The sequence below is a fragment of the Vombatus ursinus genome, unplaced genomic scaffold (genome assembly GCF_900497805.2).
Source record: "Vombatus ursinus unplaced genomic scaffold, bare-nosed wombat genome assembly UNPS02014789.1, whole genome shotgun sequence".
Lineage (NCBI taxonomy): Eukaryota > Metazoa > Chordata > Mammalia > Diprotodontia > Vombatidae > Vombatus > Vombatus ursinus.
Genome location: NW_020954567.1, coordinates 19961900 through 19978198, shown reverse-complemented (window position 1 = coordinate 19978198; position 16299 = coordinate 19961900). Strand labels below are relative to the sequence as shown.

General features: G+C 35.8%; 1 protein-coding gene across 4 annotated transcripts in view; it reads left to right on the top strand.

Annotated features, from left to right (window-relative positions):
• ACBD6 (acyl-CoA binding domain containing 6) overlaps nucleotides 1-16299 on the top strand; it is a 215678-nt gene that overhangs the window by 46077 nt on the left and 153302 nt on the right. For all 4 annotated transcript variants that reach the window (XM_027868507.1, XM_027868508.1, XM_027868510.1 and 1 more), the window contains exon 4: nucleotides 4568-4650. In XM_027868507.1, the coding sequence (XP_027724308.1) occupies nucleotides 4568-4650 (83 nt within the window). The remainder of the gene's footprint in view (nucleotides 1-4567; nucleotides 4651-16299) is intronic.

Genomic DNA, 16299 nt, shown 5'->3' with positions numbered 1-16299 from the left:
TTAACCTGTTCTTTCTCTTTTGTGGTGAAAGTCTGTGGAGATATTAATTTTCCCTTACCAAGTACTTTGATTACATTCCAAATGCTGTCAATAATGATATCTTGTCTCACTGTAATTTTCTTTAATGAAATTATCTATTGTTTTTTTGATTTATTATTTGAACAGCAAAATTCTTGAGAATTAAATTAATCTCAAAGTTTACGTTTTTTCTTCAAATATTCCTTATTAAATATAGTTTATATGTTATGAACAATAAAGATTCTGTTTAATGTTTCTGTTTTCTTGTGTTTGAGTTTTTTATGCCCCAGTGCATTATTAGTTTTTGTAAATGTGCCGTGTTCAGACAATTATTTGTCCTATCCTCTCATTTCCAACATTTGTAAAATCTCTCATACATATTCCCACCTCTCCTTTTCCTTGGCTACCAATAGCCTTCATCTTCTCATGCCTGGAGTATTGCATTAGCTTGCTAGTTGGTCTTCCTGCTTCAAGCGTCTCCACACTTTAATCCATCTTCCATTCAGCTGTCAAACTGATCCTCTAGGATCAATAGAAAATTCTCTGTTTGGCTTTAAAAGTTCTTTGCAACCTGACCCCTTCCTACTTTTCCAGTCTTCTAATACCTTACTGCCTTCTACATTGTAACTCTGTGATCCATTACCTGACTGGGCATTTTATTGTATGACCCCCCCCCCCCCAGATGCCCTGGGATGCTCTTCCTCTTCATCTCTGCCTTCTAGCTTCCCTGGTTTCCTTCAAGTACAATCCCCTCTTCTATAGGAAGCCTTTTGCTCCTTAATAATCCTCGTGCTGAACTTCTGAGACTACCTTCAAGTTATCCTGTCTGTATTTTGTTTGTACTTAATTACTTGCATATTGTCATTCCCATTAAACTGTGAGTTTCTGTAAAGGAAAAAGTATTTTTGCCTTTCTTTGTATCTCTAGTGCTTAGCACAGTGCCTGACATGTAGCAGACTCTTAAAAAATGCTAGATGACTGCTTTTCTGTTCCTCTTTCTCTTATTTAAATACTCTCCTGGCATTTAATGGATGATCAAAATTTCTACTTTTAGTACTTCTCAATACAATGTTTCCAGATGGTTAACATTTAAGTGCACATCCCCACCCCCAAGTTTCCATATTTTTTCCATACATCCATTTTCATTTAAACATACTTTTCAGATTTCTAGACATTTCTGAGTAGGCCATGTTGTATATTTATAATTTTTAAAGCATAATTTGAAATAAAAATATTTTAGGAATAATTCATTGAATTCATATATTTTTATCACATTTTATTGATTACATCATGAAAAACACGATGTTAAATAGTAATACAATAGGTATTGCATACTATAGAGTATATTAGAGTAGGAATCATTGACATTTATATAAATTAACAGAATATTTGAAAACAAAGACATTATATTTTACTTTTCCTTCAAGATAAACTGCTCAGTATTAGAAGTTTTACAGGATATATATAGTTTTGTAGATGTAATAAATCAATTTCAGTGATCTTTTAGTGGCTTATTCCAGTTTTTAGAGTTTTTATCCTTGAGATATGATTTTTTTTTAATGGAGGCAGGAAAAAATGGACACTTAAGGAATGGAAAGAAATTTAACTTGTAATGTCATGGTCTCAAAGATAGGTTTTAATGCACTTTTATTATGAGAATAGTACTTATTTAATTTCAGAAGAAACAAAGTATGAGCCGCTTAGATAAAGACTGATGGTTCAGTAGATAGGATCATAGGATTTAGAGCTGGAGGAAGTCTCAGAGATCACCTACTATGATCTTTTCACATAATACCTGAGGGACCTTTGAAGCCCAGAAAGGAAAAATAACTCATTTGTCACCAACTAAAAAAATTTAGCCTAAATCTTTACTTCAGGAACAACTTATATACAAATTTGCTTCACTTCAGTTGCTAAGAATTTGTATACTTGGGGATAGAAATCAACATGAAAGTTTGTCTTTGGGTTTTTTTGGTTTGTTTTTATGTAACAGTAAAGTAGAGTCTTCATTAATGACAGGAACTGATAATAAGAAATCCTTCCTTGCATATGTCACCTGGAAATTCTTTGGGAGAGAAGTTTGTGGTTTTTTTCTGTCGTAAAAGAGATTCCACAAGGTTGTTAAGTTTTGACTATACTGAATGCAATGGATTCTGGATCAATTACCTTCCAATTTGGAATCTTATATCCTGACTGCTAAAGCAACAGAAAAATGGATAAATAGATTCTGTTTTTTTAAATCTTTTTTTAAAAAATTATTTATTTATTTTTTTGAATAGATTCTAAGTAGAGGAAAATGGAATTGGTTCCCTTGGACTTCACATGGGATGTTCAGTCCACATGGAGACTGGGGTCCAAGGGCAACAGAGACAGGATAAAAGTAGTCAAAATTAGCCTGAAAGGCATGAAGTTGATAGATAGGGAGAGAGAATAGTCTGTTTTTATCAGTCTCATTTGGCATTGAATCTCATTGACAGAATTTGGGGTATCTCTTCTGGCCAAGGTACAGTGTTTTCCAGGACAGCAAAGTTTAGGCTCTAACCTGAGTGCTTTAAAATAAGGTCTGGTATTTTACAGTGACTTAAGTCTTGCGAAGCACTGAACATTTGATTGTCACAACCCTGTGAAGGGGGTACTGTTATTATCCACACTTTACAAATGAGGAAACTAAGTTTGAGAGAGGTTAATTGATTTGTGGGTCACACAGCTAATAACATCTGAGATAGGATTTGAACTCAGGTCTTAGTGACTCCAAATCCAGCACTCTCTTCCCTATGCTACCTACCTGTCCTACCTGATAATTAGAATTTTCTTTCTTTAAGAAACTTTATAAAAAATTTGCAGATATAATAATTATTATATCAGGTTGTTTCTGTGACAGTTTTCAGTTTTTCAGACTTAATCAGAGTTGACTTCACTCACTGAAGTTAGTGTATTAAAGATGCCTTTGGCCTCATTGCTTGATGAAAAACAATGAAACTACCTTATGAATCTCATTAGTATACATTGTCTTGGAGGTAGGAGAACTCATTTAAAGAAAAATTTAGCTGGGCTTTTATATTCAGTGTATCTATTTCTCTTTAACTTTTATAATATGTTTCCTCTTTCCTAGTTTAACATAAAACTAACTTAGGAGGAACTTTGCTTTTGTGGGAGAGAATGACTAAAAATTTTAATCTTGGTAAGGCAACATGTATTGGGAATATATTTTGATTAATTTTTTTTCTATTTTGATGATTCTTTTTTTAGTCTGAAGGCAGTTGCTTTCCATTTCAGAGCTCCTTTCTTCATTCCTTCTTTTGCTGTCCCCATCTCATCCATTCTGGGAGTTCAGGGGCTTCTTACAGGCCTGTGCCATACCCTGATTAACATGGGCCTTTGACCTGCTTCATTTTCAACCTGGGCTGAGGGAATCCTTCTGAGGCAACTTGAGAGGCTGTGGAAGCTTACCATAGTGGTACTAAACTTAGGATAGATACCCTCAGAACTCCTGAGCTAAGAATGACCACCACTTTTTTGTAGCTATTTTGAGCTATTTTGTAGAACTAAAGCTTTCTGAAGTATAGAGACCTCTGTCTTTCTGGGATTTAGTGATATCTAAGTTGACGTCACTGATCTTACACTTTGCACATATATTCTTACACTTACAGTATCTTGTTTAAAAGACCAACCTATTCATTTACTTTATGATGAAGGGCAGCAAAACTTTGTTTTGTGAAACCTCTACTGCACAGGTATTATGCAAAACTGCTTCCTTTTTCTTTTGGAATTTTGAGGTGGCTTTCTTTTCAGACCCAAAGTTTTCAGGATGATTATACTCAGAATTTTTATACTATTACTAACATTTATATACTCTCTCTCCCTCTCTCTCTCTCTCTCTCTCTCTCTCTCTTTCTACATATATATATATATATATATATATATATTAAAAACTATGCATTATATACTAACATTATATACCATTTACTGTGTGCCAGGCACTGTGCTTAGCACTTTACAATTATTATCTCATATGATCCTCACCACAACCTTGGGAGGTAGGTACTGTTATTATCCCCATTTTACAGCTTAGGATACCAAGGAAGGCAGAGGTTAAGTGACTTGCTTGGGACCACACATAGCTAGTAAGTATCTGAACCTGGATTTGAACTCGGTTCTTCTGATTCTAGGCCTAGCTATCTATTCACTGTACTACTTAGCTGCCTAGTTAAAGATTTTTGAAAATTATTCGTATGATAAACCAAGTGTTTCTCTTAATACACTCATGTTTAATGATAATACTTCAGATTTCCTTTCTAAGCTGCATTTTGCAGTTAAATACTCTATGCTTTTAGGTCAGTAACATGTAAGTAGCTCCAGAAGGGAATTACTATACTTGTTGAATCACAAATGATAGAGATAACTTTCTGAAACTGCCCTCAAAACTCTTGTAGCTGTTGGAGTTTATGAAAGACAGTGTATGTCTCACTTTTCAGCAGAATGATTTTCTGGAGTATCTTTAAATCATACTGCTTTTTATACCATGTCCCTGTTTTTTCTTTTCTTTCAGATGACAGAGAAAAAGGGGAAAGAAGTAAATGCCGGGTTTGGTGGACCAGTTGTTAGTTCTTTGTATCAAGAAGAAACTATCAGGTAAATTTCTCCTGTGGGTTTCAGGTTACCAGTGAAGTTAAATATCTATATATGTATATGTATAGATATTTATAGCTATGTAGACATATAGATGCGTGTGTGTGTGTGTGTGTGTGTGTGTAAATAAAATTTGTGAAGCATTTTCTCTTTATAGCAGACTAATTTGGTGACACCTCTAACAGGATAATAAATGACAGGAAAGAACTTTTTAGGTCCATAATCTTTTAAATCAATAAGTGACTGTATCATTGACATATACTAACCTTTCTCACCATGGGAAGTGGGCAGGGCAGGGTTTTCTTTTTCATTTGACAAAACCTGAAACTGTAAATTTTTTAAAAATTGATACTTATTTTTCCTTCTCTATACCTTTGTTTCTTTAAAGGATTTAGTTTTCTTAGTTCATTGACTAGGCACTTGCATCCATTTTCTCTAGGATGAATTAGAACTAACTTTACATTAGTGAATAAAGCTGTATGATCCACCTATTTTAAGTGTAAGCTATCCTGAAATGCAAATTATTTGAGAAATACCATTAATGCTTTGACTTTTTAAACAAAAATGAGATATAATGAAGTTAATGAAAGTGACTGAGACACTGTTTCTGGTTCCCTTATTTAGCATCTGGAGAGATTTCACTTTACTGAAGTAATCCAGAACATTTCCCTACCCTCACTCTGTTCCTGGCCCTAACCTAGTTAAAGCTTAGGGAAAGAGGGAACTGGCTTTAGTGGTGGAGCTGAGGTCTTGACCTTTTCTGGTCACTGCCTACTTTTCCCCTCTCTGAACTTTTACTTTGTTTTCTCAAAGAAGGTTGGTTAGATTTTTGGTGATGGGAAAAAGGAATTTTGTGCAGGACATTGTTTCAGAATTGTTAATTAAAGAAAGATACTCATAAATCTTTCTAATCCAAAGGGGAGTCAGGACTGTTAACTAAAATGCATGGCCTAAAAAGAGGCACATACTTCTACAAGAGCCAAAGGAAGTTAGAAGAAAACCACGAACTATACTACCCCTTATGAATGGCTTTGGGTATTCCTAGTTCTTATTCTCAGAATTTATTCAACAACCACTTCTGAAACACATCTTTAAATGTTTACTTAATTTACTACTTAACACTATGTGCTAGAGGGATAAAAATAACTATGTCTTAGTAGGAAGAACATGTGAGATTTTGAATTAGCATGTGAGAATTTGAATAAAGCAGGGTTATTTATTCATTTTTGCAAGCAGCTTGTGTAATAAAAAGAGTGTAAGATTTGCAGTTGGAAAATCTGAGTTTGACTCCCCCTCTGCTGTTGACTGACTTTGTGACTATGAGCAGGGCCTCTTTGGAGCTTGGACAAATGATCTCTCAGATCCCTACCGTATCAGACTTAAAGGTCATCTAACTCAGTGGTCTCATTTTGCAGATGATGAAACCAAGGCATAGAGCAGTGAAGATGCTAGGTTGAGTCACATACTCTCTCCCCTCTACCAGCCTGGGAGGAGCCAGAGTGCTGGGCTTGGAATCTGAATACCTACCTTGTTCCTATCTCACCTTTGCCCCTTCCTCCTTGTGTGACCTCAGGTAGATCAGCTTACTGTTCTGGACTTTTGCTTTCTTACTCACAAAGTAAGGAAATTGAACTAGTTAATTACTAGGGCCCTTCCCAGCTTTAAATCTCTGATTGATCACAACAGTTTAACTACGGGCTTAGAGGTAACTTACCTCTCTGCACCGGTTTCATCTTTAAAATAAGGGTAATAATATTACTTGTGATAACCTACCTGACAAGATTGTAGGAAAGAAATTGCTTTGTAAACTGTGAAGAACTCTATTAGTGTGAGCTGTTATTAGTATAGCAGTCTAATGAAACTTTTACCAAATAACTGTCATGCAAATAAAACAGGATAACAGCTTGAGAGGGGTTAGAAAGAGAACCAAGAAGGGAGATAATATATTTCTTGCTTGGGTGGTGAAGGAAAGGTAAGGATCACAAAAAGCTTTATGAAAGAGGTGGCATTTGAATTGGCTTTGGATGATGGGTAATATTTCAGTGGACAAAGATGAGAAATGCATTCTGGGTATAGGATGTGGTAAGAGTAAATATAGGGAAGAGGGAAAGATGAGTTCAAAAGTAGTACATATCAACAATGACATGGAGTTTTTGAAGGGGAGAATTAGGAGATAAGGCTGGATATGCCTTTTAATGAGAAAAAGAAGGGATTATGCATTTATATAGCATCTGCTATGTTCCAGGCACTGTGGTAAGTGAGTTTTTACAAATACTATCTCATTTGATCTTTACAACAACCTGTGAGATAGGCGCCATTATTATCCCCATTTTACAGTTGAGGAATTTGAGACAGAAGTTAAGTGAATTGCCCAGAATCACATAGCTATTAAGTGTCTGAGGTCAAATTTGAACTCAGGTCTTTCCAACTCCACGTCTAGTGCTTTATTCGCTGTGCCACCAGCTGCCTCTAAGAAAACTGTGTGATGAGAAAAATGTCAGTTCTAATAGTTGTGTATTAGCTGCTATTTCAGGTTAACTATCTTCTGAACATTAGGAAAGAATGTATAAAAGTGTTTGTTGTTGTTCGGTTGTGTCTGACTCTTCATGACCTCATATGGGATTGTCTTGGCAAAGGTACTAGAGTGCTTTGCCATTTCCTTCTCCAGTGGATTCAGGCCAACAGTGGGTAAGTGACTTGCCCACAGTTACACAGCTAGTGAGTTTTGAAGTCAGATTTGAACTCAGCTCTTCCTGACTCTCAGACCCAGCACTCTATCCACTGAGCCATGTAGCTGCCTCCATGAAAGGGTTAGAAGTGTCTTTTTTTTTTTACTTGTGTTTAGGGAACAAAGTCATGGCAGCGGGTAGAATCCATCAGAATAATTCTTGCCGTCAAGGTATGTTGTGAGGACACGTAATGGTTGTAAAGTGCTCTAAGACCCATGACAGAAGGTAGTATTGATTTGCTAGAGACATCTCCACCTCAAATGTTCATATGGACTATTTGTGCCCAACCTGTGGTAGAGCCTTCTGAGTTTGTATTGGTCTGCTCAGCCACAACTGAACATACTGTACCTTGACCCCAGCATAGTAATGTCATTTTGGTCCTCTTTGAGAATGAAGGCCACCAACCAACCAACTGATATTCAGTGTTCCAAAACTAATACATTTAAATATTTTCTAAATTTTATTTGTTCTTCAAAAATATTATATTAGAATTTATCTCCTTGTGATTTAGTAAGTGTTGTTAGGTCATTAATTTTTATTTGATATTCTTAGTAACTAGCATATTCAGTGTATTTTTCTGCATTGAGCATTTTCTGACATCTGTAGATAGCTATAAACAGAGCAGGGTAACCAGAGCTATGCTTCAAAATTCTGACATAGGTAGGGTTCACTTCTCCTAGTAGTAGTCCTATGGCTTAATCTCTGTGACCCTGTGGTCCTAGTACAGTGGCTTGCAAATAGTAGGTGTTCAAATGCTTGTTGACTTGACATGGACCTATTCAGTTAATCAGTCAACAAGTATTTACTACCATGTGATGCAGCTGTGGAGCACCTTCTCCTACCAGGCCCCAGATTGCTACTCCCAGTGTCCCATCACCCTGATACCCATCTCTCTAACCACCCCCACTTCCCCTTTTCCTTACCATTGTGACTTAAGTAATTTAATACAGGGTATGTTGGGAGGGAAAGCAGTAGCAGTTAGGGGGATCAGGAAAGGCTTTGTGCAAAAGAGAATGCTTGAGTTGAGGCATAAAGGAAGAGAGGGATTTAGTGAGGGAGAGGTGAAGAGGGAGGAGTTCATTCCAAATACATGGGACTACCAGAGTAAAGGAATGGGGATGAGAGATTGAATAAAAGTTTGACTGAATAGCTCAGTGGGAGAAGAAGAATAGTGTCCAGTGAGGGTTGAAAGATAGGTGAGGGCCAGGTTGTAAAGGGCTTTAAAAACTACGCAAAGGAGATTATATTTGATCCTAGCGGTAATAGGTAAGCTGCTGGAATTAAGTAGGGGAGGGTCATGGTCAGATCTGCCCATAAGAAAACTACTTTTGCATCACTGTGTAGAATGGGCTATAGTAATTAGGAGGTTTTTGCAGTAACCTAGAGAGGTGAGGAGGGCCTGAACTAATCACTAAGTTAGTAGCTGTTTGTAGTAAGAGAAATGGTGTGATGTGAGATTGTTACAGGTGTAGAAACATCAAGATTTGACTCCTGATTGAACATGGGGAGGTGGTGAAGAGTGAGGACTTGAGGGTAATAACAAGGTTGTGAATCTGAGAGTTTGGAAGTATGGGCATGCATTTGACAGAAACAGAGAAATTTTGAAAAGGGAGGGTTTTGGGGAAAAGATAATGAATTCTGTTTTAACATGTTAAGTTTGAATGTGTCTTTGGGATATCTCATTTGAAATGTCCAATAGGCAACTAATCAGTAGTGTTTATCCAGCAAAATAATAAGCTGAAATGTAGCTTCTTTTGGATTACACAATAGAATAGCTGGTTACTTGTTTTGCCCATTGATTTGGCTCACATATTAAAATAATTAAATTAAATAGTGAGACATTATGCTATATAGTTAGTGGAAATATCATTGGACATCGAGTGAGAAAATCATTCTGGTTTTACCAATTTTTGAATCCGTGTACAAGTCATGCAACTATTCTGTACTTCAGTTTCCTCATTTGTAGTGTGAGGATTAAAATCTCTGCACTACTATCTGACAGGATTGTTATGAGAATCAAATGATATAATGTGTATAAAGGGCTTTGTTTCCACAAAGTGCTGTATAAGGGTGTATTATTACTTTAGTTATTACTATTTTTTCTCAATGGGTATTTGTGCTTCTAAGTCTTCATTTTCTTCGTAGTGCTCATGAAACTTTTGCTGTGTACATGTAGGTACATCTAAGAAATGATCTTAGCTGATTTAGTGAAAATTAAAGATAAACTCTGGAGAAAAATAGTTAATAAAGGCTTGACTTTAACCTACTTAAGATTTATTTTGAATCACATGGTTATGATATAAAACCTAATAAAAAGGTCATACGTGAATATGCCTGTTGTGTAGGGAGATAACATCAAAATCTTTTTTAAATGTAAAAAAATCTTGTTAATATTACCATAGATTAGAAAATTTTAGAGGCTAGACTTACTTTATACATTTTATAACATGGCAGAATTTTGTTATAACAAAACTCATCATGATGGTTGGAAATTCAGGTGTAATGAACTTTGATAAACTATCCCAGCCAAGGGCCAGAAATATTTAATATAGTTACTTAAGAGTCAGAAGTCAATTAAAATGAAAAAAAAAAAGCCTATCCATTAAAGTTTATTTCAGTGAAATTTTACTTGTACCTTTTATTTAGTTAAATGTGGTACTTTTTTTTGTACATTAAAAATGTAATTTTAAAAGGCATACAACATAGTTCCATACTTAGTTGTGTACTATAAATGGAGAGTCTGAGGTACTGGCAGAACATTTGTGGTATAGTTAGAAATTATTTGCATTAGTATGATTAGAAGAAGGGCAGTGTGATCGTATGGAAAGAGCACTGGATTTGGAATCAAAAGCTGTGGGTTTGAGTCCTGCCTCTCCCACTTACTACATATGTGACCTAAAGTAAGTGAATTAAACGTCTCAGTTTCCTCAAGTCTAAAGTGAAGTGGTTGAACTAGACGAGGTCTGACATTACTTTTCATACTGAATCAATGAGTTTATGAAACAATATACCCATTTTATGACACTTGGACTCCTGGCCTTTGCCAGAAACTGTCACTTTTCCAAGATGTAGGAATAAAAAGTCAGTGCTTCTGTTCCCAGCTTCCTGAATGGGATCTTGAGTCCAAAGTCTGCAGATAGATAATTCCTACATCAGACCTGACCCTGATCCTTATCTTTTTGGACCCAGCTTTGTTTCCCAAGTGCTTTGCTACAAGTGGCAAGATATTATTAATGGTAGAGACCATAGATGGTTCTCTGTGTTATATTTAGAAACCTAACATTTAACTGTTCCTTTAGCTCTCTCTGAGTTAATTATGGATAATGGGCATGATAGACAGAAAACAGATCTGGGAACTTGAATTCACTTGTGATTTTAGCTAGTCCTAGAAGAAGCAGAACTAAAACTCTAGTCGTCTGTGACTCTTTCCACTATGACATGCTACTGTTTTTGGCAAAGGCATCTAGCAGGCAAGACAGGGGCCAATGGCAGTTTTCTGTACTCAGAGATTAGGAGCTAGATGGGGTAAACCTGGGAACTCTGAAATAACTGTGTTTAACTTTGAAACAGATAGGTGGGCAAACAAAACAATAGTAATAAGCAAATTATTTTGCCAAAAACACCTCAGTATTCTTTTATATACTTGCTAAGTAGTCACTTTGGTCCATATGTTTAGAAAGCTTTAATCCATGAGTTGGGAAATAAATTTAGGACTTAAAGCTAAAGTTTAAAATGCCAACAAATTATGAGGCTATGTGTTCTTCCTCCCCCATACGCCACCAAGATCTGATTGTTCCCATTATGTTTTGTAGTTTGTTAGATGCTATGTAATCTATCAGAATTTTATTAATCCCACTTATACGAGCAGCCATCTGGACCTGCCCAGAGTAAGACCGTATTTGTGCACAACTGGAATGATTGATGGGCTCTGGAATTGATTAGTTGTTCTGTGAGATAAATGAACTGTTTTGGCAGAAAATACCAGAGGTCACTGCATGTGGTTAGGCACAAAGGCCTGAAGAATTTTAAAGAGATGCTTTCATCATAGACTTGTAAAATTGATGTTCTTAAATAATAGTGGACTTTAGAAATATTCTGATTGAAGTTTTTTTCTCTATTGGCAGTTCTGTAGTCTTAATTGAATGTACAATTAAAGGATTAAGCAGAAAACTTAGACTAGTTTTGCTTTTTTTCCCAACATAATAGGAATGAAAACTTCTGTTGGCATACGTATTACATACAGTGTGGAGAATGAACGTAGCACTGAAACCTGTCACTCACACATAAATTGTGCTATAAAATTGTCCAAAGAGCTTAAATGACCGAAGGAAATGGTAGCTGTATTATGCCCAGCTCTGGCACAAACAGCAGTGACTGCTGAGAAAAGAACAGTATAGACACCTACCCAAGTTGAGGATTTAAAGATTCACAGCACTGGAGAAGAGGCCCATCTTTGACCAGTACTTACCAGACTTGAAGAGTGTTCTAAGCAGCTCATATTATAATCGTTTTATATTTTAAAATTGTGTACTTGTATCTTCACCTTTTGAAAGAGCAGAATCAAATTTGGGACCCCACCCTCTTATTCTCCAAGTGCCACAAGGATTTGTATTGTCATCCTCTGGCTATGGTACCTGTGATCAGAACTGTGTTAACACTTAGGTGATGGGTTGGGAATCAGATGACATATGTCTTGTTACATCCTGGTTATTCTCTTGAGGACTCCATGGGAGTGTATAGGCAAGTGGGCAACTCCCCTTGAGAATCTGACTGCTCAGAATGAACTTGAGTTATGGATTTATTCAGCCTGTAAAACCTCAGCTGGCATAAATAATTGAGAAAGCAAAGGTTTGTCTGTGGTGCACACCTCAGGGACACATGGCTCCCTTCCCTCCCTTCCCTCCCTTTCTTATGAAAATGATCCCAGTTGCACTGCTCCATAAGAACAACACCAAGCAATTAAAAGCTATGGGTGGTTGGAGGGAGGAGAAAAGGTTCAGTTAATGAGCTTTTCCTCGTTCAGTGCCCATGAGAGCCTCAGGAGTGACAAGGCGATTAAAGCAAAGAGATAATTATAGATGATGTGAAAATGGGCCCCTTGGGGCAAGAAGGCCTTGACATCAAAAGTAACTGTTGCAGGAGTTTCCTGGCTCCCATATTTGCCTTCTTTTTTTAAATGTACTTTAGTTCCTGTATGATCTGTGGCCTAATGCCAAGTATACAAGCAAAGCCACCTGTTTGTTGTTCACCAGTCTTGGCTCTGCAAACTAACATCCTTTAGCCAAAACATTCTTGTTTTTGTTTCATTCTTTCACTAAACCAGCAAATAGTTATTGAATGATTAATGTATTTTGAAGTACTGTTCTGAATATCCTTGAGGAACTTATAATTTAACCAGGGAGAGTCAAAAAGTTAGTCTTAAAAAGTTCCTTAGAGATAGTATGCTATAACCCCTTTATCTTACGAGAGAGGAAACTGAAGCCTTGAAAAGTTACATGACTTGTCCAAAGTCAAAGATGAGTTAATAGCAGCACCAGGAGTAAAAGGGCTTTTCACCACACTGTGCTGCCCCTTCCACACTATGTTGCTCTGTAAGAAATATGTATGCACAACATTAACTAAAATACAAGGTAGTGGTGCCATATGAGTTGTATAAGTAAAGTGCTGTCTTCTAAGTGATGCAACATACACATGTCCAAAGGAAAGGGGTGCTTTTTTTTTTTAAAAGAACTGGAAAAGATCTCAGAGGTCATCTTGACCAGCTCCTTCATTTTTTAAAAGTATCTTGATATATTTTGTTTTTGTAAAACCTAAATTTCCTTCTGTGTTCCCCTTCTTTCCCTCTCCAGTCAGAAAATCAATTTTTTTTTAAAAGGGTGAAACATCAGAACATCAAAAAAAAATTGAAAATATAATCGATACTCAATACCCCTAGATCTCCCATCTATGCAAAAGAGTGGGAGTGGGTATCTTTCCGTGTCTCTCCGTAGGGGCCATGCTTGTTCTTTGTACTTTTGCAGTGTTCATGTTTGATTTTTTCATGGTTCTTTCAATTTACACTGTTGTAGTTATTGTGTATGTTGTTTTCTTGGCTCAGATTATTTCATTCAGCATCAGTTCATATAAGTCTTTCCATGCTTCTCTCTCTTCATCATATTTGTCATTTCAACGTAGTAATATTCCATTCCATTCACGTGCCATAGTTTGTTTAGTCATTTCTCAGTCAGTAGGTATCTACTTTGTTTCTGGTTCTTTGCTACCACAGTAGGTGCTGCCTTAAATATTTTGGTGTATATAGTGACTTTCTTTTTATCAATAACCTTTTTTGTATATGTACAATAGTGGAATCTCTGGGTCCAAAGATATCGACTTTTTAGTTACTTTATTTGCATAATTCTAAATTGCTTTTTAAAATAGTTGTACTAATTCACACTTCCACTAACAATGCATAGAGTTTATCTTCCCACGAAGTTGGGGTGGGGAGAGGAAAAGGGAAGGAACTAAGCATTTATTAAGTACCTGCTATGGGCCAGGTCCTGTGTTAAGTGCTTTACAGATATTTCATTTATTCCTCACAACCACCCTAGGTTGGAGGGTAGGTACTAGGAGGTAGGTGCTATTATTATCCTTTTTGATATTGAGGAAACTGAGCAAACAGGTTAAGTAACTTGTCGATGGTCTCGTAGTCAGTAAGCTTCTGTGACCAGAATTGAACTCAGGTCTTCCTAACTCCAAGTCCAATACTCTTCACTGAGCCATCTAGCTTCCACAACTGCTCCAACATTGACTATTCCCATCTTTGGCATAGGTGCCAGTTTGCTGGGCATGAGGTGAAACTTCAATATTGTTTTGATTTCTATTGTTTATTATTTTGATTTGGAACATTCTTTCATACAGTTGCTAATTGTTTTCAGTTCTTCTTTTCAGAATCCTTTGTTATGTCCTTTTGTCACTTATCCACACCGTTGGGGAATGGCTTTGGGTCTTCTGTGTGTGTGTGTGTGTGTGTGTGTGTGTGTGTGTACACATACTGGTCACCTCAGTCTTTTGGCAAGTAAATCTCTATTTGACAAATTTTATACTAAGATTTTTTTCCCATTTGACTGCTTGCCTTCTTGTCTTAGATGCATTAATTTTGTTTGTGCAGAAGCATTTCAGTTTCTGTGTAACCAAAGTTATCTATTTTGTTTTTTGTAATTGCCTTTATCCTTTGATTAAGAATAATCTTTTCTTACTCATAGTTGTAAGAAGGTATATGATGACAATAATAGTTAGCATTTATATAGTTCTTTAAGGTTTGAAAAGTGCTTTGTCCTCATGACAATCCTGGGAGGTAGGGTGCTATTATTATTTCTATTTTTTTAGATGAGGAAACAGAGGCAGACCGGTTAAATGATTTGTCTAGTATCAAAGAACTAGTGCCTAAAGGGAGATTTGTACAAAGGTTTTCCTGATGCCAAGATAGTAGTCTGTCTGCTGTGCCAGCTAGATCCATCTATATGATCTACTTCTCTTACAGTTTTTTTAATGGGATGATCTTTAATATTTAATTTAATATTTAATATTCTCCATTCCAATTGTTTTTGAAATTATTTTGGAACATAGTTGGTAAGACATTGATCTAAGCCTAATTTTTATCAGATTATTTTCCATTTTTTCAAGTAATTCTTATTAAATATAGCTTCTTTCCTAAGTAAGTTTTGGGGTTTATTGAACATTGGGTTTTTGAATTTCATTGCTTCTGATTCTCCCTTTTCTAGTCTTTTCCGTTGATCTAGCTCTCTATTTTTTAATCGTTGCCAAATGGCATAAAGTAATTGTTATTACTTTATGATATTTGAAGTCTGGAAGTGCTATTTCTCCTAAATTCTTACCTTATTTCATTATTTCCCTTGATATTCTAGGTATTTTATTCCTTCAAATGAATTTTGCTATTATTTTATTGAGGTTTTGTAGAGTATCCCTTTGATAATTTGATTGGTATGGCATTAAAACTGTAAATTAACTTTTATAGTATTGACATTTTTATTATATTGGCACAGCCTTGCCATGAGCACTGAATATTCTCTGCCTGTTTCAATTGTTCTTTATTTCATTAAGGAGCTCTTTGTAATTGAATCTATGCAAGTATTTTGTGTGCTTTGGTAGATTAACCTTCCAAACGTCTTATGCATTTTGTAGTTATAAAAAGTATTTATTAATTGTGGAAGTATCAGTAAGTTGCCTATTTGCTTCATTTTTATTAGATATTTTCTTCTTTTGTAGAAGAAAAAAAGACTTAAGTTCCTATTTCTCAATTTGCCTGTCTTTCCTTAGACCCTTAAAATAAGCAAATTTGCGCTTATTTTATCACCTTTTAATTGGAGGAAATTTAATATTTAAATGTTTTGAATTCTTTGCAAGATTGAGATAGTAAATCAAAGGTGTTATCTTTTTAGCTTATCTTGATCTTAAATTATAAAATGTACACTACTCATATATTTCAGTAATTGAGTTCATTTTGAACTCATGGTTGCCAAAACATCAAAAGGATGTTTTAAAAAAGTGATTTCACCTCTTTAAGTGCTGACATTATGTATACTCTAGGGATATTTTATTAAAAAGAGTGCTCAACATATTTATATAATAATTTTCTGTTTGTGACTTGCTCTCATACATTCCACCTCCAGAATTGACTCTTGCTTATAACAAATGCTTACTTGCTTAAGATATTGGAATTGAAGGGGCAGCTAGGTGGCACAGTGAATAGAGCACTGGCCCTGGCATCAGGAGGACCTGAGTTCAAAACTGGCCTCAGACACATAACTTTCAGTAGCTCTGTGACTCTGGGCAAGTCACTTAACCCCAATTTCTAAAAACAAACAAACAAAAATAAAAGGTATTAGAATTGAAAATATGGAATTGAAATACTGGTTTGGACCCT